Source organism: Cydia strobilella, chromosome 13 (assembly GCF_947568885.1).
Source record: "Cydia strobilella chromosome 13, ilCydStro3.1, whole genome shotgun sequence".
In the NCBI taxonomy this organism is placed as follows: Eukaryota; Metazoa; Arthropoda; class Insecta; order Lepidoptera; family Tortricidae; genus Cydia; species Cydia strobilella.
Genome location: NC_086053.1, coordinates 9437896 through 9464182, shown reverse-complemented (window position 1 = coordinate 9464182; position 26287 = coordinate 9437896). Strand labels below are relative to the sequence as shown.

The 26287-nt window shown below is 36.6% G+C and overlaps 1 protein-coding gene across 9 annotated transcripts in view; it reads left to right on the top strand.

Annotated features, from left to right (window-relative positions):
• Positions 1-26287, top strand: part of LOC134746644 (rap1 GTPase-activating protein 1) — a 382127-nt gene that overhangs the window by 337168 nt on the left and 18672 nt on the right. For all 9 annotated transcript variants that reach the window (XM_063681131.1, XM_063681130.1, XM_063681136.1 and 6 more), the window contains 2 exons: positions 13191-13380; positions 18305-18486. In XM_063681131.1, the coding sequence (XP_063537201.1) occupies positions 13191-13380; positions 18305-18486 (372 nt within the window). The remainder of the gene's footprint in view (positions 1-13190; positions 13381-18304; positions 18487-26287) is intronic.

Genomic DNA, 26287 nt, shown 5'->3' with positions numbered 1-26287 from the left:
CACATGTTATAAGTACCTCAATCCGATGACAATGCCACTTATACACTCTTGATTTATAAATCTTAGTGGGAATTGTCTCAGGATGTAGGTTGCACCTATTAATGTAAAAACCATTCTCTTCGTTTTATATTATCTTCCTATGTCTGTTTTTTTCCCCAATAAAGAAAAATAAAATAAAATAAAACATTGGATTGGCTTATTCTCGCCGTTGAATCGAGTGCTAAATATAACACAGCTGCACCATCGCCATCGCTGTCTTTTTCTGTTTTTGGGATCTCAAGTTCAACTGTCATTAAAAGAGTAGGACGATGATTAAAGGGTTGATAAAAAGTAGTATATCCATTATAAAAAGCGCTGGCCGTCTATTTCGCCACGGTACCCATTATTCATTTGGTCCGTCGCTCGCTTGCCACCGCCTCTTTGCCTGCAATTCTCGAACCATCCCAACCATCGGGCATGGCGAGAGACGATGGCAAGCGCCCTGACGGGGCCACCACATTGGTGCCGCGGAAACTAGGTAGGGGCGCTGGTGTGGGACGCAGCGTGCTTCGTATAGTCCCTTATCCAGGCGACCCGCACCCAGGCCGACGGTCAGGCCCAGGTTCTCAAGCGCCGCGAATACTCGTCTTATCCTTACTTAAGGACTACGAGTTTGCGACGCTCGCAAACCTTGCCCAGCCCCTTGGTCGGCCGAGGCCTTTGTGAGGGCTCTATCGGCGCGGCTGATTAACACCATATTAGGAGACCCCAGGGCTGGCGCGTACTCCCCGCAACGTATCGCCGTTCAGCGAGGAAACGCCGTCAGCGTAATAGGCACCATGCCGCAGGCGGACCTGCTGGATGGGGTATTCTTTTTGTGATGAGATAAGGTCTTTTTTTACATGTAAGTTTACTGTTATTTTAGTATTAAATTTACTTTTTTTGTAGTTTTAGTTTATTTAATAAGTTAGTTGATAAATTATATTTTGTTATTTGTTGATTTACAATAAAGTATGTATGATGTTAAAATAGAAACAGTAATAATGTATTATAAATATCAAAAGATACTCATACCTATTTATTATCAAGTTACCTATGTACCTACACTGTTTTATTTCTGCAATATTAAGTAGGTATATTATAGGTATATATTATGGTATCCTATGTGTTTATCTTGCAGCTTTTATACAAGTTGAATACAGTAACACGTGCGACGTCTTACAACTTTCATGCACATAAACACATTATGCAAACGAAATACGAGGCCTACGCAAGGCAGATGCGCTCATGTTCACTTTGATACCACTTGAATGCAGGGCGCAATTGCAACACCGTTTTGTTTTGCTCTTAGCCTTATGCAACAAAATGTGCATATCGTGATAAAGGGGATAATGGGAGCATGTGCTGAGAACGTAAGTAAACGAGGTAGATTTCGATCTAAATAAGTTTTTGTTTCTTTTTAATGCGTTAGTAGTTTTTTGAGCTTTGGAAAATTGTCTGGGTTTCCAAGGCTTAATCCACACTCGGTTTTCATTTCCTTGGAAATAATTCGAAGGCCTTGAAACGACATAATGGGTGGAAACTCGATGAGTTTGATGATTGAGCATTAGTTATTTGTGAAGGGTCGGTCTGATGGGAAGATGCCCGACGGGCTGACCTTGGTCCTGTGGAAGAGGGGCAAATATGATGTCTGCTGTGGGACGCCAAGTGCGTCAGCACTTTTGCTGCTTCGCATGTTAGCCGTACGGTGCGGTTGGCGGGGGCTGTGGCTGAGCTAGCGGTGGTTCGAAAGCGGGAAAAGTATGCAGTGCTGACAAACTACTTATTTGTCCCTCTTGCCGTGGAAACCACTAGCTGTTGGTGTGCAGAGCCCAAGTCGTTTATAGGGGAAGTGGGCAGACGTTTGCGGGAGAGTGGTCATGACCCTCGCTCCTTGTTTATAGGCAAAGGATGTCCGTCACTGCTCAACGTGGCGGCGAGCGTGATGGGCTCCTTTGCATCTGGAGGGGCGCCGGGCGTATTTTGTGAATAATTCTTGTGCTCATTAGTTAGTTTAGGATTAAGTTTAATTTAGGTTAAGATTTTTGTAATAGTTAAGTAGATTTTAGATTATAATGGGTATATTTTTTTGTTTATATTTAGTTTCTCTCTCATAAAGACGTTTAGACAATGGTGTTTATAAAATGCTTTACAAATGGAAAATGGATGCGGGAAAGCGACTACCGCGAACGTGCCAGGTATCCTACGAGTAAGCAAATGGTAATGGTGCGGAGAAAGTACGGGTACGTAAGAAATGATGCGTCTAATTCGGCCATGTCCGCGTACAATGTGGTACAAAGCGTAGTAATTAGGGAATAATAAGCACTGAGAGCAAACGTGTGTTGTGGCTCCATTCAACGCATAATGAGGTTGATGCTTTGTTGGCACGAGCTAATCAAGCCGTAACATTTGCTTATGAGATTGTTAGCTTACCCGTAATCTAGACAAGAAACTGCACTTGTTTCGACAACACATAAAACAAATTAAAAGAGTGATTATTATCCGATTTTAATGTAAACGATAAAAGTTATCAAGCGATTGATAAATGTCTGTCAATGAACTCCTAAACCTAAATGCATATTCAGGAGTATGTACAGTTTATACAGTAAAACAACGCAATAATATCTACGTATAATACCGCGCGATTGAAGCTTATACAGGGGTTACCGTCGACGATATGAATTAATAAACCCACCGGAACGATCTAGTTCTAGTATCTTGGCAGCATTACTGTAATATGAAGTCTAGCTTGTTAAAGCATTCCACGTTTAGACTATCCATTTGTATATTACCGGCAATATATTTTCGGTGATAAGGGTATTAAATTCGCCTCTGTGGTTTGAAAACGCTTGCTAAGGTGCTTGAGTGTTCGGGCCACAATCGATATAGTAAAGGCTTTCTTGATTATGCATTCACTCAACACGGTAATGCACTTGGACCACGAACTAGTTTGAAATCTGATAAAACGTGTTCGAGGGTATTTTTTTATTCATTCAATGTGTATTCATTGATCGAGAATATATCTAATTAAAGTTCCTCAACTTCCTCCATATCTATTTGTATTTTGCCTAGTTATTAGGTACTTAGGTTTCACACAAAGTTTAATTTGACCTACAACCTCCGGGTTAAAGTCGCACACCGGTACCACACGGCTACCGCCGTTTAATATTTTATTGCGTTGCTGAAACCCCTTGCTATCCATATGGTGCCTTTGTTTTGGAAGTTTCGTAAACGTTTACTGCTCCGTAGCATTCGAGCCGAAGTTCGTAGAAAACAAACAAACAAAGAAGATCACACGGGACATTGCACTAAGGATAAACTGACGTAAGTGCGTAATGCGAACGCATTTGTTGTGTTGCGCAAGCATCTGTTAAAGACCTTTCATGGGAATTTTCTTAAGTACTGTTTGACTTTGACGCCGACTGGTTAAAGTTCAGATATAGTTTTTGTGAGGTTGGGGGATGTCGGTCTCGGACGGTTATAGAGCTCAGTGTCCAGTAAGGCAAGGGGGAATTACATCTCCACTACTGTTTAACATTTATGTTAATCAGCTGATTAACGAGCTCAGCAGCACCGTGGTTGGCTGTTGGATCGGTGGTGAAATGTAAACAACATAAGTTACGCCGACGACATGGTGCTGTTGAGCCCGTCGATCAGTTATGAATAAATTGTTGAAGATGTGTGACACGACACGTATGCGGAGTCTCACGGGCTCATCTATAATATTAAAAAAGTGAGATACTCATCTTTCGAGCTGGTAATAAAACCCTACCGATACCTAGTTGAGCCGGTGACACTCGGCGGTGTTGCCTTGAACAGAGTCCAGTTTTAAATACCTGGCACGTGTAATTACTGAAAATCTAAAGGACGATGCGGATATTGAAAGGGAACGCAGAGCACTGGCAGTAAGAGCTAATATGTTGATTCGCAGGTCTGCACGTTGTACAGTGGAGGTCAAGAAAACATTGCTCATGTCGCATTGGCCGCATTGCCAATCATTCTTCACGTGCAGCCTGTGGATTAATTATACGAAGCGTGCTCTGCGTGTCCAGTTGAATAATGGCTTCAGGATGCTGTTGGGGCTGCCACGCTTTTGCAGTGCGTCAGGCATGTTTGCGGAAGCACGAATGGACGATTTTCATGCTATAATGAGGGAAAAGAATCGCCTCTCAAATATATCGCCTGCGGGGTAGCACCAACAGCTTGCTGGTAGATATAGCAGAGATGGGACTATCCGTTCCTTAGTCACTGGGCGTCTGTTCATCGTCCTGTGTACCAAGACCTCAAATAATAAATTTATTAAAAAAATTGAGACCCAGGTTAAGGTATACTAACTAATATTGTAAGTCTATATATAAATAACAATCTATAGGCAAACTGGCCTGAAATAAAAATTTATTATTTTTATAAAACCCTCCTTGTACTAGTATTTTACATTATACCTAATAAGTACAGATATATTTTATAAAGTTTTCCTCATTTTAAACAGCAAACTCTGTAGTACTACATTATAACAATTAGTGCGTTAAGAACACTCGTTATACTTAGCGTGAATTTATATTAAGTAATAGTGTTGTGTACACTACTGCATTCCTTGGAAGTCGTAAATTAGGTGGCGCCCGGGCGGGAAGCGTGGGCGCATTGTAAGTGACATTTTAGACATTATCTAATTTGCCCTGATCATTTTGGTTTTCTGTAACATTGTAAATTCCAGTAAATATGTAAATGCATTGTTTGTATTTTTGTCACTTACATTATTAATTATTATCGTTCTCTTTTGCCTACTGCGAAATTTCGATTTTCGCGGTAGACCCTGTGGATTCATTTATCATCATTGTAAAAGAGTTTCAAATGAAGTCAAATATGTACGTACTATTTGAACATTCCTTTGATAAAAGAACCGGCCAAGTGCGAGTCGGACTCGCGCACGAAGGGTTCCGTACCATTACGGAAAAAACAGCAAAAAAATCACGTTTGTTTTATGGGAGCCCCATTTAAATATTTATATTATTCTGTTTTTACTATTTGTTGTTATAGCGGCAACAGAAATACATCATCTGTGAAAATTTCAACTGTCTAGCTATCACGGTTCATGAGATACAGCCTGGTGACAGGCAGACAGACGGGCAGACGGACGGACAGACGGACAGCGGAGTCTTAGTAATAGGGTCCCGTTTTTACCCTGTACGGAACCCTAAAAAAGAATAAAATTTATTTACATTGAAAACAAATGGTATGGGTAAATATTTCTGCAAGTATGTCGATGTAATTCCTAATTAAAACTACTAGTCCGTAACTAGTCGATATTTCATGCATCCGCTCGCGTGCTTCCCCCAATTTCAGTGACGTTTTTTTCTTCACCCTGGCCTTGTTTTCCACTCATACTTATTAAATACAGCACTACCTACAAATACACTTGAGAGCAATGAAAACTTATATTATTATGAATATATAAATTCTGTAAAACTTGTACTCTATTTTTTCTCTACAGATATATTCGGCTCCCTGTTTTTAGTAAACAGGCATAAATATTAAGCAAGTACCTGAGGTGGGCGGCCTGGATATAAAGTAAGGGCACCGACTGTACCAGTATACCTACCACCAACACGTGTATCGTTGAATATTTCGATAGCATCTTGAGGAGTGGCTCCAGTATAGAGAATAGAACATATTTTCACGTCGGCGCCAAACAATAGCCAATTTCCTCCTAACTACTAATTAGCCTGGTTTGTAAACAATGACTTTTGTTAATAATAACACACCGAGATAAAACGCATTACAATATTTGTACAGATCAAGTATTTTGAAACTTGATAGATGATCTTGAAAGTGTTGAAACAATAACGTTTGTGAATCTAAAGAAATTTACGCTGAGAATGAATATTCACCTTAACTAATTTCTGTTTGGCCCAGTGGTTGACTGGTAGAGAATGCCTCAAGGCATTAAGTCCGCCTTTTGTACTTGTTCTTGTGCAATAAAGTTTAAAATAAATGAATAAATATTTTACGATTTCGATAAGCAAATAAGCAGTGATACTGGAGTGGAATTTAAAAAAGAGAGCAAGCTGATTAAGGTTGCAACGCTCATTTAACGCTCCGATAAACGCAATCACGGCGGGATCTAGGAAAAGCTCGAGTTCTCGTATTTATAACACCTTTGGAAATTGTACTTCAATCAAATCTGACGCCGGGATATAATGTATTTCCAGTCAAGATATCAAGGAATATGGATTATACTTATACACGGGTTTAAATATTTCCTGTTTCGAATATAAAAGACGCAAAAATTCGATACATACCAAAATAACACGTTGATTATCAACGTGGGCCTTAATTTTATGTTTTCTGTTTCCCACCATGTGGGATAGATAACTAGGAAGAGAGAGAGAGAGAGATGTTGGTTTTCTGTTTGTCATACTATGCCATACGATTAAATAAAATAAGGCTTCAGTGTTCTTAACTTGCGGGAAAGCCATGTGAAAGTAATAATTACCAAACACAAATATTTCTTAAATTTATCTCATTCATCGCCGGTAATAACGGACAATATTGAGTGGAATAATTCCCGACAAAACGTTAAGATAATCCTAATTTAAACAAACGAACGAGCCCAGATAAATCCAGAACGTTGCCTCAACTGCTCCCTTCATTCACTCTTTGTTGCTGAAATAAATGTTACAATTCAAACTAGAAGTCTCTGCCGAGGAGACAGGAAAATTGAGCACATTCAGAGTGAATTTTAATACCTACTTTTACAACCGTTTATAATTTATACTGCTCCACGCCATATTTATTGTAGTTAACTACATATTATTTTGAAAAAGGCGTAAGAAGGCTTACTTGTGTTTGGCGCTCTTTTATAGGTTTGCTTATTCTTGAAATTGCTAATAATTCCTAACAATGGCATTAAACTCCGAGCCCCACTCCACTGACACCTTCACCTCTAAAACGAGCAAACGTCGCGGCAATATCGTTACGACCAATGAACAATGCTATCCTGTTTTAAAAAATCTATATGTCTTTGGTATATTTTCCTCACTTACGACCTTCTGTAGATAGACTCGGTGTGCGAACATTTTATGGACATGAGAGAACCGTTAGAGAATCTATTGAAGTCTATTTATAAGATTTTTGAAATGTTATCCTTAGTTAACTTTGTCCTATATGCATTTCATACAAATTAATTCCGTTTGTTTACAGCAGCATGTCAATCATAAGAATTTTCTTACTTATATTGTTTTATAAATGGGTATTACTATTAATTTAGAGATTGTTTTAATCAAGGTAATTCGTGATTATGAGCAGGAAAATTCAAAATTCCTAAATTTCCAAGGCAAACAATATATTACTTACACTTAAAAGGGGCACGGAACAAAGTTACCAGTGACTGACACTATCAGCAACCAGTAAACGTTTTCACTGTACCTTATGCTAATAATGCCCCGCTGTCAACAACCTCACCTAGTTTCAGGACATTCAAAACCGAAAGGTATACGCGCGTGCCAACCGATGACAGATGAATGCGACCTTTGTTTTACTTCGCTTGCGACTTCATTTGCATGTCTTTTGAAAGCTTGAGTTTATTAAATGCTATTTTCTATATTGGTTTAGTCACAGTCCCTTGAAATATTTTAACCACTTTCAAACTTTTGGAATCCGTCGCGACCTCTTTAGGATCGTTGCCATTTGTCAGTGCGGTGGCGTAATTCTTTAGTTTCATTTATGAATAGCATTTGCTTGTTTGTAACCTAGTTTTCATACACTTGTAAATAGTGTACAACAAAGAGGAATATGTTTATCAAATTATCAACAATTTATTCATAAGCGTTAAAATTCTCAATACATTACTTAATTTGCTTCTAAATATCACTACTCTTTGCAGATTTGTGATAGTGGTAATAAAATAGTCCCTATTACATAGTTTGGTACTGTCCCAGAAGTGGTCAAGTCAGGGGGACCAACACACTATCAATTATTAGGATTAAGATGTCAAACACTAGTAGGTACATAATATAGTCATATAACTTACCTAAAGACTCAAGATCAAGACACTGAATTTTAATGTGTAGATGGACTGCGTAGTCTTCCGAGGTTTTGTAAACGTAGTTACATACGCATGAAGATAAAGCTTATCTCTTATCCCATATTGTTTGTAAGCAGATAATGCTGTTACAATACAGTTTTCAGGGCTAAAGTGTACATACGTAGCGGGATACTGTTACAGGTGTTTAGACTATTAATCTTCATTAAGTCTTCTATTGTTAATCGTATACCTAATGTTCGCTTTATGCATGAATATGGAGATATATATATGTAGTAAAATATATTTTTTTCGTAGTGAAGCCACCTTTAAATGCAAATTTTATGTTGTTAATTTTAACATGTAGTTAATCAATACCTCACAAATTGTTTAAACTACCCAGTGTCAGTGCCAGGACCATCCGAACCAATTTGACCAAGCGTATCAACGCGTTTGAGAAGTGGTGTTGGCGCCGGCTTTTACGAATACCGTGGACGGCAATGCGTACCAATCAGTCAATACTGGAAGAGCTGCGCATAAAACGCCGGCTGTCAACGATATGCCAGGACCAAATGCTTACTTACTTCGGACACCTCTCACGTCGTTCCCCGGATAGCCTGGAAAGAGTAATATAATGACGGGCAAAGTTGAAGGCACGAGACCTAAGGGCCCTCCTCCCATGGTGTGCTCAAATTACGGCACCTATGCAACTAAAACTGCAAGAGGCCAGGCGCTTGGCGAGGAACAGAACCCTATGGAGGAACCTGGTCTTCAGCAGAAGGACATGATGTCACGATCCTCAGTATTGAGGGACCGACTGAAGAAGACCCAGTGTCAACCCTATAACAATCAAAATAACAGCATTTCTAAACTACTCGCAAGTTATTTATTTATTTAACAGATGAATTAAGTAGTAAGAGATTCGGTTGCGATAGTGCAGTATGACTGCCGTGCTGCACGTCGATGCAATTTACTTTCCGTTACAAACTAATCACCGGTTCAGCTACATTGAGTCCCCTCCACATTCGGTAGCTTGCCAAATATTTGGTCACTTAAAACTCGAATCGCCTCAAGATTTCTATAGTTGCAGAAAATCAAAGTTCAATATAGATTTGATTAAACCTTCACAAAGAGTAATTCATTATTTCAGAATCAAATTTTATTTATCAAAGCTAAAAATAAATCTTTTTGAATGGACTCGATAAATTCAAAAACCATTCATCCGGCACATCGTAATTTCGCTTTGATGTGACCATTTATTTTCCAATATTTATTTAAAAACGGCCCGATGCTTTGTGTAAACGTTACATTGTAATAATAAACTCAGAATAGATATCCGTTGGGCCAAATATACCTTTCCTGAAATTCTCGTGTAGTGTGCATCCATGTGCATTAAGAGACAATATACACGGTGGCTAAAAAATAAGTGCATTCCCGTTGTCAGGGAGGTTTTGGGATTATACTGAGCAACTTTTACTATGGGACAACCCCGAAATCACGAAAAAAAATTTGTTTGCTTCATACATTTTGGCTGGTCTGTTTTCTATGGGGAGGGAAACAGAATACCTAGATACCTATCCGTTGGGCCATTTATATTACATTTCCTAAAATTCTCGTGTAGTGTGCATCCACGTGCATTAAGAGACAATATATTATCCTCAAAACCTCCCTGGCAATATTTGATTTTATTTACCTAGAAAAATGCAGTAAAAAGCTCTCTTTACACCGAGTACATATATTGTTTCAAAATTAATAGAGAAACAGCCTAGTTTGATATAACAAAATCAACTAGCTTTCATAAGTAAATAAATCCAATTATGAATCCAAACTTTACCCCGTTCATCCAACCAACTGGCACTAATTTTACCTAATTGCAAGTGGAAGTGTTTACTCGATAAATGTTTCCTTTCTGGATGCATGTGAAAAGAGGTGAAAATGCTCGAATAGGTATTTGATCTGTGACGTCAATAGTTAATAGTTGTTACGCGCGTTATGGAACATTTATGTGACATTTGTGTTGGTGGGGTACTATTGATCCGCTCTCTTACCATTGTAATGAGGACGCAGCAATTTCGTGTCGTTTACAGCGGCCATTAAAAGTTGTGGTGTCTTGATGAGCCGTTAATGCGAAAGGCGTGTTTTGGGACTGTATTTATAGAACCGTGGTTTGACGGATCGTGTCGATTGCTTGTGTTTTCAGTTACAAAATGAGGGGGTTATGTTTTAATTAGAATTTCTAAGATAAACTAATTGAGGGACTTGTTTCCTCTTCGGCAGCCAAATGTGGCTTTGTATTAACCGTCGGATATGAGATCGGTGTATATTTTTAGTTAATAAACAATCATCGCGAGCTTTACCCCTTCTCTAGGATGTTATCATTTTCTTTTTTACGAGTAATTTGTCAGCGAATTGTTTTCTAGCCACCCAGCATTTATCAAAAATGACGGCGTTTCATTTTTCGCCAGCAAAAACAATGTTGATTTTGTTTCCTGTATTTAAACAACAACTAAGCATTGGAATCGGATTAATGCTGTACGGACAAGTATCACTGAAGCCGCACAAGCAACTGACACTCGATAGGTGTTTGAAAATCCTAGTTTACGGATGTGTATACTTCGTAATGATTTAAGTAATCAGTTTTGCGTAACCTCAATTAATTTATAGCTTGTTTCAAAATGCTGATGTTTGAATAAATGAATATTTTACAGACCGTATTTGGTTACTGAAATAAGACTTATCTTATAAGTAAGCGGTTTATTGATAAACATGAGCTAACGTTATATCAAAACTAAATTACACGATTTTGTAGATACCATTCTACATATTTTAGAATTCGATTTAGATTAATAATTAGCTCCATGCATGAATTTATTTTTTATTTTTAGATTCATAATTTATATCGTTGGAACACCGGAAATGATAAAAATACTTTTGTAAACCTTAACATTATTTTATTAAAAAATATTTAAAATGTTGAAAATTTTTGAGCAGTTGAAACGCTCATAATTTTTGGCGCGAATTCGACAGAGCGTGATGACGTCACACGTTGGGCGGCCCAACTGACGTTTGCTACTAATGACACTAATCTGTCGAACGCGTGACGTCACGTGGCGTTTCGAGCGTTTCGCTCACTAGCTTTTCGCGGGCAAATTTTTGTACTTTTTATTTATAATTTTAAGTAATTAAATGGTAATTTAAAAACGGAAATGCATTTGTAACATGATATAACGGTAACAAACATCCGAATAAAACATATTTCGTTCAAATATAAACTTCATGCATGAGGCTAATTGTTATTCTGCTACAATCTTTAGACACAAATTTATTCTCTAGAGTTTGTGCGGAAAGAGAAGAGTCGTAGAATGTATTGGTTCCCATATAATCCACGACTCTACTCTTTCCGCACAGACTCTACGTGTACGTGGTGTTTATTTTTAGGAATATTGAATTGAAAATTTAGCTAAACTCGTAGGAACACGTTTTATAACCGAATTAGATTGCAACGTAAAATGTCCCAGATAGATCCGGGAAATATAAATGTTATCAAAAACTTGTCATATATGTAATTATGGACGTTTGACAAGCTTCTGGTGTTCTGAATAAATTAGTTTTATATCATCATTATGCCACGCAGTGATCAAAGAGCCCGTAGTTTTAATTCAAAAAGTTTAGCAGAGCAGAATGAACTAGTCCTCGTCGGAGATTAGTTTTTATATTGGTGTGATATTTCCGTTCAGAATGGTCTCGCGCTTGAAGCCTATCGAGCTTCTTTTCATCGTCCGATGAATACCACCCTACTGCAAAATAGACGTAAACTATACTGTTATGACTGGCCGTTACGCCTTCTCAACCTACCTGATTCTTTGAACTCTACTATTTTCCGTAAAACATGGATTGTCATTCGAACCGTTGAAAAGTTATTTCAACTATCGATCCGGAATCTATCGATCCGGAATCAATCGATCCATTTCCTCCGTAATGAAAATGTATTGCTTTAAAAACATTTTTACATTAACTTCCAAGCTCGAATGTTGACGAGGCTTATATTTACGTGAGATATTTGATTTCAGTGGTTCCGTGGGAGGGGTAAACATGCTTCTAACATCAGATTAATTTGATCAAAGTTAAAACGGCTTAACCGTTTTCGACGGCACTTGTTTCGGCGCGCTGTCAACAGCTCGACTAATGCTTCCGTCGGATTCCAATTTTGAACTTTTGATGGCGTTTATGGGCGCGCTAAATTTATCGATTTATGGAAGTCAATATAGCACTCGATTTAAGCTATATTACTACCTACAGATATAGTGTATAATCTTTTACCATCGTATTTTCACGGAAACGCGCGAACGTGTTATCCTATTTCAGTCAGTCTCAGTACAAAAATTACTGAGGGTGACTGAAGTAGCATGACAAATACGAACGTTTGTGAGAAAATATATTCGATGTCAAAGGATTATGCACTACATCAGTACCTATCGAGTTCATTTACTCCACCTGTTCCTTTGCCGAATTTTTGAATTTTGTGGGCCGAGTGATAAAAAATGTTTTGTTTTCGAATTACGTGAATGAAACTGCGACGAATTCCAATTTACTTGTGGCTTCGCGATCGTTTTGAACGCTATCGAATGTTAGTAACCAATTCTCGTACAAATTGAAGTATGGCGGCAGTTTCGCGGTAGTTTTCAATGGCGCGGTACAGTTAGATTGAAAAGCAACAATAATGGGATCCCACGGTTTGAGGTCAACGGACGATGCGCCGTCACGGTTACTTGCGTCGCCGACTGTACTTTGAGATTAGACTTATTGCTTCCTTTCCTACACAACGAGACGTTGGAACAATGTGCGAGATTCACGTTACGATTTATTTATTCGATAGCTGCATGCGATTCACACTCGTGGCTTAGGCGAAACGAGGCAACTTTGTACAAAATGTGCGAAGAATAATGGCTTGAGTTAGTATTTGTTTCGTAAACTGTACAATAGTGATTGAATTTCAAGCCGCTCCCACCGCGTGCCGCCGCGGCGGGCGGTGCCACACTGCTTCGCGGGTTCTTCGCCTAATGATGTTTCCAACCGTCGCCATTATTCTCAAAAGCTTTCCAAATTTGCAAATTTCACAGCGTATTCTAAAACGTATTTCCTTCTTCCCCAGGTGTCGCGGATCGAAAACCGCCGTACCGTGTCGCTCGGCGACCGGCTGCCGTACGGCGCAGACCCACGCGTGCCGCCAGCGCACGGCACGGTGGCGCCAGCGTCGCCCGGCGCGGCGGCGGCGCAGCGAAAAGTCGCCCTCGCATGTCAGGCCAGCAGGAGGTTGCTGGAGGATACGCTCGCTAAGCCTGGTAAGGATTGTCTTGTCTTCGATTGGTTAGTCGAATACAATACTCGATAAAGAAAATAAATGTAGATAATAGCAGATAAATGCAGGTAAGATGATCTCAAAACTTTGTCATTGACATATTTATTAGATATTATGTCAAATATGTAGAGCTCCTTAAGTCCGGGTCTCTTCACTGGTCTGCGAAAATAAAATTAATGATCTCCTAAAATCAAGTAGTTCATAGAACGAAAATTGATACAAGAAAAATTGTTATACGCCTTGTTAGTTTTATCATATGGAAAAACCAACCAATAAATGAAACAAAAGCATTTATAACGCATTTAATCAGCTTCATTCTACGAATGTTATGCTGACCAATCTGCGCCTGATCAGATGGTTGTTGAAGAAAATTAACAGTATCTTAATTTTTAACTATTGCTAATTTAGAAATTATTGACGGGTTAATCCAGTCAAAAGTTCATAACAAAATTGTAATATTCTCATAAGTTTCCTTTTAATTTTCTCAGGTTTTACTAGTTTTTATTTTAGCTTAATTAAGAACAGCTTTCAATTCCTTAGTCTCTTTTTACTTAGCTCTCGCAATTTAAAGGGAAGACCCCTTTCTGAAATTTTAACTGAACCTTTTCTTAAATTAATAATTGACTTTTAGAACACAAGTTATATTAAGGTTTGGGATCCTACACTGTTTCTTAAATACTATGCAGATGTTTACAGAAACAATGTTTCAGGTCACATAGTGTGGACGGTCTGAGAAATATAGGTATTATACCTATAATAAACTTGGCGATAAACAAACGTGTTTACCGCAACTGTTTCTGTGTTTCAGAAACACGTGGATTTCTATTTCTGAAACCATGTTTCTAAACAAAATGTTTATACTTAGTGAATAATCTAAATAATATTGTCTTCGGTTACCGCGATAGTTACTCATGAAATAAAACTATGAAAACGGATTATATCGCGTATATTGAATTTATAATACATCCCGACGTTTCGAACCCTTTACAGCGTTTGTGGTCAACGGGTGACTGAGGAAAAAATTACAAAGTGCAAAAATACCCACATACTAAAACGGTTCGAAACGTCGGGATGTATTATAAATTCAATATACGCGATATAATCCGTTTTCATAGTTTTATTTCATGAATAATCTAAAATTAGTCATGTACTTTTAAATTATTTTTACTTAAAATTGCCAAATGATAGCCATTTGCCAATTAAGGCCTAATTTATAAACAAACATAATTAACGCCCACTCAACTAACCAGTAATAACAACGAGAAGTGTCTTATTAAAATTCTTTGAAAACTTATTACACATAAAGGTGGGGCACTCACTTTCAAAAGGGTTCAAGTCTTATACAAGTAACTCAGGACTTCGCCCTTGTTAATGTAGACTGCGACATTTGGCTACTAATGTAATTCCAAGTAAAACGTGGTAAAACGCTTGTTATGAGATATTGCTCTCATTTCGCAATTCTCTCGTGAGAGGTTTTGTCCGAGCAAATGAAGAAAATGACAAAGCTGTTCTTATGAAAGAATTTGTTCTTAAAATATTTTGAATATTATTCCCGTTTAATTTTGTTTTTATAATATTTTTATAAATTGACTTAGTAGTATCAGGTATCTTTAATACCTATGCACTTTTATGTATAAACTACGTATTATTTGTATCATCCACGACATAACTCGTCCACTAACATTCGTTATATTTAAATTTAGCCACTTTGTAATAGATACTATAGTATTTAAATAACAAAATATATTTTAGGTGACATAAAAATAATTAATTAATAGCTATTTATAAAACAATTTGACTAGATTTTGACGTCCTTATCAAATGTAAAATATTCTAAGATTTCGAGGTAAATCAACCTTTTGCAAACATGACTGTAGGTATCATTACAGTAAGGAAAAGGTAGATGACTCATCTCAGTCAAGTGGTCAAGGCTAACTGTAATGGCAAGTCAAAGTTTTTTTAAAGACAAATTGTTCGTACATTTGTTAGGTTTTGTTGCTACGTTTTCTAAAGGGTATTTTTAAACTATAAGCATGAAGCCAATTAATTCTAATACGAGGTTTTTAAGAATACCCATGCTACTAACAAAATAAAAAACACCTTGTATTTAAATCCGCCACATTTTACTTTATAAAATATTAAATTAACATGATATCTCTAGATTGATCTACAAGGGAATAATTAGGGTGATTAGAATCATTTATTTCAAATTTTAACGAACAATTGCCTGGGTATGGCGTCCACTTCTTGAATAAAGATGAGATCTAATTAAAATTCATGAAATAAACGTCCAGCCAAAGCAAAGCGACTAAATAATTAAATAACTATTTATACGACCGCTCTTGTCCCAAAAGGCTAATTTAAATATATGAGAGTCCTAATTTTAGTGCTTGGTATTTTTTCCATCAAACTTTTTAAAAAAACCATTAAAATGCATAATAGAAGCATCAAGCCCGTTCACTGTAAGATATCGTGCCTACAATAATTAAAGTTGTTAAATATTGATATTAAACTCATAAGTTACGTATATTATGATATGACAAATCGAAACTGTAATTCACTCAAAAGAGTCATAGTTCAAGTGTTACCAATTATGTTTGTTTGATGTAGCATCCTAGAGTTGAACAAACTTAATACATATACCTAAATATAGAATACCTCCAATGCGTTCTTGGAGTTATTTTCACTCGCCGCAAAAAGAATCCGACGTCAAAGATGAAAACAAATCTCCAGTGGCATTGCCATCGTCAGAGACAAAGTAAATGCTAATTTTGTAGATGTTTAAAAAAAACTAGCCCCAAGCTAGCGACGCTAGTTAGCTGATTAAAACATTAATTAAATTAAGAGTTGATATCTTGGGAAATCATGGTGTGGTTTTGCTCTCGAATTCGAGCTAGCCTCACCACTGACGGCACTGACAGTATAGCCTAGGCATGCATGGCTAAGTTTTTACCGTAGTGTACATTCAGAAGCTTATTTGATACTGTTGAAACTGTATTTTAGAATAAACATAGGTGCACTAAAGAGCCGGTGCGGCAGGGAATTCAATTTAAAAATGGGCCGCTTAGGAGCGTGCTCGCGAATACAATGCTGTTGAGACGTGTAAGCATTTAAGAATGCCCGGAACAAATACAAACATTTGTCTTGTTTTGTTTGAGTGTCTTGCTGTTTGTTTAATCTACATCTTAGTGTTATATCACGCTAGGCTAGACTAAAGCGCAGACGAAGTAAAGATATACTATATTTTCTAATGTATCAATTCTTGCTTACATTTAAAAGCAAATTGTGTTTTCCGAATGCACTTCTTCTCAGTAGTTGTAATACTTTGTATAGCGCCTTTAAAGTCAAACTTATGAAAGAGCATTGTTATATGAAAGAAAATCCTCGTAAGTTTATACTTTGTAAACAGATTTGCTCTAACTTGATATTAACTAAGCAAACCGTCATGGTCCCACCCTAATACATAATCCTTACATCTCGTCTAAGCTGAACAATAGCTTCATCATACAAAATAACAAACATTTAGCTTTAGAAACTCGTGCTGCGCTGCGAGGCGAGGCTATGCATCCCCTTTATGAAAGTGGACATCGAACAAAGGCCGGGACGGACCATTATGGAGAGCCTGTAAAAATATCCTGGACAATGAGACTGTTTGAGCCGTCTCTTGTTTCACGTACGCATATTTATGAAAGATTATTCGTTTTCAAGGTTCTGAATTTATTTTCTTGATCATCAGGATATGAGAAATTTAAATAAAGAGAAAAAGGTCTTCGAAGTAGCTTTCAAAACAGTTTGTTCGGTACTTTTAGTATACAAAATATTATGATTGTGTTTAGAAAAATAATGTTCACCCACATCAACAATTAATGGGTAGGTAATTAAAAATTCGACCTTCGTTTTATACTATAGAACCTATAAAGTTAATACATAACATCAATTTGCTTCTTCTTAAAAGACACAGTGGCTATGGCAACCTTGGTCAGAGAACTTAGTTTGTTTTCTGACGTTTGCGCCTACAATATGTGAAGATGCAAAAAACTAATAGCTATCGTGACTTCCCCGCTTAGAAGGACCTTTTTTACTTAAAACCTTATACGTATTTTGTGAGCATTAGTAATAAATCTATGTACTTAGGTACTGTTGGTAGAAAAGAATATTCGTTAAGTTACTCAGTAACTTGACTTCTATACCTACTTAGTTAATGCTGATGAATTAGGGCTGAATTATGGATGGTATACTTTGGCTATTTATAAACCACTAAAGTTTTGTAAGTACCTAAGTATATATGTAGTATCAGTATATAATATTAAGAATTAGCCAATAAGGTCAACAGTGACGAATATTTTAGTCACAGCGATTTCATCAAAGCATTTTTATTGTAGATCGGTTATTATCTACGTCGAAGTGCTAGATTTATAACCTGCCATCGAACTCTAGGGTGCAAAATTTAATGACAGGTAGGGAGTTGCTATATCGATAAATTTAATAATCAATGTTTCTCTCGTATACTACCTATGTGATCGGTCCAATATGTTACGCTACGCCAATGTGTCAAATGTGTTAAGGTACGCTTTAGTTTTACATGTTTTATACTGGAATATATGTTATTTTGTCGAAAATACGACATTGGTGTTTTGCAGGTTAAGTGGTATGTTTTCCTATATATAAATGTAGGTTGCATCGCTACAATGTTTGTAAAGTTGTCTTGTTTGTAAGTATATACCGTATCAATGAAATAAAAACTATTCCCTTCTTCTTTATTTTAAAGGGAAGGGACTTGAAACTTCAGTCATCATATTTTTTTCTAACCTAGCGATCATATAAAATATGCTTTGTTTAAACTTTATCACAAGCCCCAGATAGGACTCTCAAAACCATTATTTTTAACCGATCACATCTTGCTCCAGGAACCCCACCGACGATAGTTCAGCCCCCCAATGGAGGGTACTGGTTGGACGGCGTGGACGAGACGCCAGACGAGGACCACGAGCCGCGCTCGCAGCCCGGCACGCCGCGACAGGCCGGCCGCCGCCACAACATCGACACCGACGACATTGCCAAGTACTACAGGCGATTCTTCCTAGGCAAGGTCAGTAGAACGAACTGTCCAGTAGAAATTTAGGGCTGTGTGGACAAGTCGTCAACCTTAAGCCTCGCTTGCAGTCGGGTCGCGGGCACCCCCACTTTATCATAGAATGAAATCCTATTACATCAATTTCAGTCTTGCCTTCCGTATTTAGTCTCCTATAATGTTGCTTCTTTTTATTTACAATGTACAGTATGATTAAATTCGTATTAGCAGTCTGATAACTTAGGCGCTATGGAATGTAAGAAATAAGTAAAAAAAAAAAAGATCAAAACATCGTGCGTCAAATCACGTTTCAGAAAAGGTTCAATCTTTTGACAAAACGCCACAATTGCATCAGATAAAGAGTACGGAAAATCACGATTTAATTGCTTTCGTGACTAACAACGCGCACTTTCTTCGAGTGGTCAGGCGGGAATAAAAAGACGTATTACGAAACGGGCATCAAACCAGGTTATGATGGAACTGGTTATGTTTGCGCGTCAACTCCGTTTAACGTTCAAGATAATTTGGTTTGGTTTTACGCGGACCATCTGCCTTGACATTTGCGCGCCAAGCAGTCTGCGGGGAGCAAATAAAACACACTGTTGCCAACTGTTCGCCATGCCAAGTTCGAGGAAGCTTTTTGGCTTTGCGTTATGTGGTATTTCATAATTTCGGGGCAAAACACACGGAAACAATGTGGTAATACTTGCACGGAAAAACCTGTGTAATGCTTACGCGAAAGGAAATAAATCAGTAGGTATATCTTAGTTGTTTTTGTGATAATTGTTGGTTCACACGAACAAAAAGTAATCAAACCGTAAATCTATGTTGAGGAATCTGATTATTCATAATGATCATGAATGATTGAGATATAGTTAGTAATCAAACCCATATATGCCCATTCGGTCGTTTTCGACACACTTAATAAAACTCGCTCCTACCGATAGGGTACCTACTTATTAAAATTAGTAGGAGAATGAGCCTGTAACCTCAATGAGTTCAGAGCTAAAACAAGTTTGGCCATAATATGGATTATCAAAAGGATTATCAAATTACCGTTGCTTTCGTTTGTAAATCAATACTGTGTCATTTCATTACGAATAAGACGGAAAAGACTAATGTAAAATTATGACCTTTATCCAGTTTCCCAAGGGATACAAGAATGTCAAGACATTAAATTCTCATTGCCAGTTATGTATAAAACATCTTACCGTCCTAAGAGCATATCCAGTAAAATATACTGTTCTTAGACGTTTTAAAATTATTTTCAAGTTTTTGTGTTCGGCAAGACACGAGAGACACATTTGTCCTTTAAATTAAAACATGAATTTGACTCGAGCAGGTACTCGAAAGGTATAAAACTGATGCATCAACTGAAAGTTTAGTTCAAGCATACCCAGTTATTGCGTGCAAATAATACAGCTTATTTAGAATCCCAAGGGACACTGGCAGTTAGCTTTAAGGGTCAATGTCGTTTCGTCAATGTCACTGTGTCAGTCTGATCGGTGTATTCCCAGAGGCAACTACCGTGACGTGATAAAGTGTATAGAGGATCCACAATAAAAAACGTATTTTTTTCATAGGAATTTGACGAAAAGTACGGTGACATTTTGTTATTAGATTTAGATTTATTTATGTCATACTATGAAATCTATCTATATATATAAACGTAAAAGTCCTAACTGACTGACTGACTGACTCACTTAAATCAACGCCCAACCCAAACCGTTGGACCTAGAGAGCTGAATTTTTCACAATAGATAGCTTTTATGACGTTAGTGTCCACTAAGAAGGGGTTTTTCAAAATTCATCCCCTAAGGTGGTGAAAAAGGGGTTGAAAGTTTGTATGGAGATCATAAATTTTTTTGAGTGCGGGACTTGAAACTTTGTATAAAGGCATATTATTATAATACTAGAAAAGTAATTTCAGCGTTTTTGAAAATTTATCCCTTAAGGTGGTGAACAAGGGGTAGAAAGTTTGTATGGAGGTCAAACATTTTTTTAAGTGCGCGACTTGAATCTTTGCACTTGAAACTTCATAGAAATATATATAATTAAAAGAGAAAAAAACGAATTTCAGCATTATTGAAAATTCATCCCCCAAGGTGGTAAAAATGGGGTTGAAAGTTTGTATGGAGATCAAATATTTTTTTGAGTGCGGGAATTGAATCTTTGTATAAAGGCATATATTATTAGAATACAAGAAAAGTAATTTAAGCGTTTTTGAATATTCATCCCGTAAAAGGGTTAAAAAGGGGTTCAAAGTGAATCTATTACAAATGCTTTGAAACTTCTTAGAAAGGCATTGTATAAGATTCCAAAAAAGTTATTTCAACGTTCTTAAAAATTGAACCCCTAAAGGGGTTAAAAAGGGGATGTAAGTTTATATGTGGTACAAATTTTCTTTTAAGCTAGGAACTTGAAACTTGGTAAAAAGGGCATTATATTAAAATAGACGAAAATTGATTACTTACACCGTTATTGAAAAGTTTGTATTAATAGTTTCGGGAGCGAATTTTTTTTTTAATAGTGGACTTGTAAATCTTCTAAGAGGGTCGAGAGGGATTATATCGGGAGCAATTTTTTTCAGTTAGGGTCTTGAAACTTCTTAGTTTGTGAAAGACAAATTTCATGCGTTGTATAATTATTAACAAATGATTAACCGTCCCTACTGATATCTTTTGCTGCATAATGTTCTATATTATGCTCATGTAGAATATATAACCACCAACATACAAATCCACGCGTACGAAGTTGCGGGCAACAGCTAGTTACAATATAAATTATTTAACACTAATCTATACGAATTTATATTATGATCGTCAAGTAGGAAAATAAAAATTGATATATTATACAAATGTCAAGCAATACAAAATTTAAAACAATTAATTAACTAAATTATTAACAATGTCAAATAATATAAAATGAAAAAAAAAACAGACTTATATTGACCGGGATATAGACTGTGATTACCTTTGAATATCGGGAGTTCATAAACAATTCAAAAGGTAATCATGGTCTATATCCCGGTCAATATGTCTAATGAAACTAACCGTGAATCATTCAAAACTCTTATGAAAACCAATGTCAATAAGGCTAACCATGGATATTACATCTAATTTATAAATTCTGTGCAGCATTAGCTGGTTCGACAACCGACTCTACCATCATACTTTTCGGTTTAGCCCTGGTTGACTGGTAAAGAATGCCTTCTGGTATTAAATCCGCCATTTGTACTTTTCATGTATTGTGCAATAAAGTTTGAATTAAAAAATAAATACTTTAGTTCGACCAAGTTTTCACTGAGTATGTTGGTAATTTTCGATTACATATTCTATGGTACGAGAACAATCATCGTCAATGTTAACTGAACCTTATTGCAAAAATATAATGTCAAGTTAAAGGTCGAAGGTCAATTCAGAGTGTTGAGGTTAGGAACTGAACTAGAATTGAAAGAATTGTCTTCTGTTTTAGTACTAAAGGATCCAACTCAAATACAATTCAGTTTTCCATTTCGTCTGAATACTACTAAGACGTGTTGCAAAACTTGCAAAGTTATGTTCACTTTTCTAAGTTTATTAGATCTAAGTAATTTATGCAATTTCTTCGTTTTACTGCCAAAACCCGTCTTGGTTCTCATTAAAGTACTTCTGGGTTTATAGATATTTGCCATTTTCAAAATTAACCCGCTTTTGAAGTTACCCCAATGTACCATTAGCCACAAAACTGCATGCCGGCTTTATCAATGGATTAATTCATAATTTCTCCATGCAATTTCGCATGTACCTTACATCAATGTAACGAGTATGAATTGATATTAATTAGTGGTGCGTATTCCTTATACGTTCCTGCGACCTGTCACGTCGATAGTTTCCTTATAAGCCGGGGCCTTGTGTCAAAGGTCTGCCAGTACCACTGCCATATATCATTGCTTTAGATTTATCGTTTCTGTGTGTCTTGGTTCAATTAATTGAATACGATAGTAACGATAGTAATGTTTATTACATGTGCCCTTAATGATAATTTCTACTCTTGGACACAAACTTGTTAGACCATTATGAATGAGACGAAATTGTGTAGGTAATACATACAAGAAATTAGACCGATATTAATATCCTTAGGTACAATAGAATTGTATTTTGAACTGTATTCATGATTGGCGAAATTTATGAATTTCAAATAAAGTAGGTACAAGTACCTAAATGATGATCACTTGTATTCATATATTCTCTCCTTTTTGATAAAATGTAATATCTGTTGTCAATAATTAGAGTTACACTACTTTATGCTGCCTTAGTTGATCGAAATTGCTTCTTAATTATGACATCGAGCGTCGTAGTAGTAATATTTAAATAAATACCTAGTGTGAAGATACCTAGTAGGTACTAGGTATCTTCACATTTTGCCTTTCCACTAACCTATAACGAGTATAAAGACGCTCGATATTTCCGCACCTCCGTCATTCACAGAAAATTTCATCGAGTCTACAAATACACCGATATGTACCTAAAATATAGGGATAGTTGGCACTATTGACGTTAACAGACCCGGAGTTGCGGTTGCGGCAACAACTTCCTCGGTCAAACATTATACATCGGCACGAACTTTAGCGTAAAATGTGCATGCATACACATAAAGTACGGTGTAACGAAACATTTTGGGACGTATTTTATTTATGCAAACCATACTATAATATTATAAATGCGAAAGTGTGTCCGTCTGTCTGTCTGTTATCTCTTTACGCTTAAAACGCTGAACGGATTTAGTTTAAATTTGGAATAGAGATATTAGTTTGTCCCAGGGAAGGACATAGGATAGTTTTTATGTCGGAAGTCATCCCTGAAGAGGGTGAAAAGGGGGGTGGAAATGAGAAAATTTATGAATTGCCTGTTAATTGGTGTAACAGACACAGACACACTTTCGCATTTATAATATTAGTATAGATTAGCCGCTTCCCGGGACTTTGTATGCGATGAAGTCGTTTAACTTTGATCACTTCGTACTTCATATTGGGTATCTTTTCTTGTAAGTTGAGTATTCTATCTATTTTAATTTGGATTTGTAATTATACAAATAAGATATTAATCTTACTTTTAAATTATCATCGTCATTAAAGTCAAATTCGGGTATGTTTTTAATTATCTACACCGTTAATCTGAGCGACGCGGTGAAAAAGATTTAGAACACTATGCTAGTTCTAAGTAAATATTCTTTATTGTGCACCATAAAGTTAAAAAAATATACAAAGAGAGATACAAGCTTAAGACTAGTTAGGTAACAACAGGCGGTCTTATCGCTAAAAAGCGATCTCTTCCAGACAACCGTTCTAAGTATTCTAGGTATTCTGCGTTAATTAAAATCATATCGCAAAAGTCATCCACATCACAACGAAACGATGAAATGGATCCATGTTTACTAGCTATTATATTTACTATCTATTTGGAATGACACGAAAAAAGTAGAAAAAGTAAGACATTGGTCGTGGGTATGGGAAAGTTCACACGTGTTGGTTGAGCACCGATGTCGTTATAAAGCTTAGATTACATTATTCACGTCTTATTGCGTACTTTTACCCGCACAGAACGTTATCGCCATGTGTTTTATATAAAATACTTACTATCATATTCTTAACTAACCATCGGTAGACCTTATGTCGTTGTTATAAGGTTCACGATTGGTACGGTAATTGTGTCTACGGTACATACAAATAAAGGGGCAGTATATTTCATTCGGTAATGCCTAATGGTTTCGCATAGGCGGCGCCTACGGTCTTTCCTTATTAGGTAATGGGTTTATTTTGAGCTTTATGTAATTTCCTTTATTGCTCGGGCAAGGTTCATGTACGTTTGATATGTAATAAAATCACACTATAGGTAAATGAAAGAGAGCAATACCATTAATTTGACACAAACCTCCAATTTCTAGTATTGCTTGAATTTTCTAAGCTAACTTTATGATTCGGAAAACCAACTGTCAGGAAAGAAAATGCCACATAATTTTAGCAATCCAATTAGAAACGTGGTAGATAAATCGCACAAAAAACAGCACAACGGTAGAAAGCATAGAATTTTGTATGAATAAATAGATTATTCATGATTATTATATTCTTTCACACCTATATGAACTGCATGCTTGCTTGCAAGTTTCATGCTTTCTAGTTTAAGCTAAAAACCCGTTCCGGCGTTAATGTTAATGTACTTATGTAATATAAAGATGAGATTGAAATTGATTGTACGGAGTGCATATTAATAATGCAACACAGACTGAAATATCAGCTGAGAATCACGACCGGCTTCTATTTCCCCCGAGGCTCGGCCGTGTGTCCGCCGCCTTATGAGTTGCGTATTCTCAATGGTTTTGCGAACCTAGGCAAGTCGAGGTCTTCGTCTATCCACTGTAAGGTATCCTCGAGATCAGTAACAACATACATACTTACATACTTAATCAAAAATCTCATCTTACACTGGTTCTTTAGAGCTTATTCGCGCTCGGCGAGCGTTTGAAATTACGCCCCCGAGCTGACATTGCGCCGACTTCGCTGAGAAATACAATGTACAATGCATTGAAAACAGTGTGAATATATTAAAAGCTTTCATTTTATACATCAGACGAAATTAAAGAGAGGGTGATATGGATATTAAACTACAACACTAACAATATTCTTCTATATTTTTGTCTGGAAAAGATCGCTCTTTAGCGATAAGGCCGCCTGTTGTTTACCCTTTGTCTTCATGTATTATTTGTGTTTCCATGTAGGTACATTTATTCTGAGGTTGTGCAATAAAGATGATTTGTATTGTATTGTAATATATTTTTTTCTCAAGTTATTCTTACCAAAACCGAGTCTAATAAAATGTAGATTTTATTTTCAATTATTAAAACAAAATAAAAAATCTTTAGTATGATTATAACATTATATCAGGTTGAAAAATCCTTTGGTCATCACTCAAACCATTTGTAGCGTGACTCAACATAACATCCAAAAAAATTTGGTAGTGAGCATACGACCGATAAATTAATTAAAACTAAAACTCACTAATTAAAACGTACGCAGCCAAGCACCTGGTAAGGGTCCAACTACACTCATTAAATAAAATACACAGTGGGAAAAATTGTGCCCACCAACGCGGAACGGGCTTCATGCTGCCTGAAACTTCTCGCCGCGTAGATTGGCCCGATTACGATAGTCGTTTCACAACTAAAGTGCATTATAATCGAGAATCAAATGCAGACGAAAATCAATCATAATTCAACGCAGCAAAATCGAAATTTAAGTGAGCATATATTGATATTAGTGCTATTTTTGCCTGTATGTTGAACATTATATCGAGTAATTCGAAACCTCGCGTGAGTACTGCTTTATCACGTATACGCATCTTTTGAGTTTTTTAATCGCCTTAAAAAAGGAGGTTCTCAGTTTGAACCATATGTTTGTATGTATGTATGTAATGTTTGTTTGTTTGTTCGCGATTATTAAGGATATTTAAAATATATAAGTATCACACTTTGCACAATATCATTCACAGGCTGATATAAAAAGATAAAGTTTCTCTGAATTGAATGTTACTCAGTCTTTGAACTTTTAATTAGACATACGTAAGTAAAGATTATGCTCATGCATTGTTGGTTCATAATTACACCATATACATATACATTGGCATATTATGTAAATGAACAGACATTCGACCATAAGGAACTAATTATATAATTCGTTATATTTTCGTGCTGTGAAGTTATCTACGTGAGTAGATAAATACGAGTATATTTTGAAGATATAACCAATAGCAGACAAAACTATAACGTACCTATTCAAAAATTG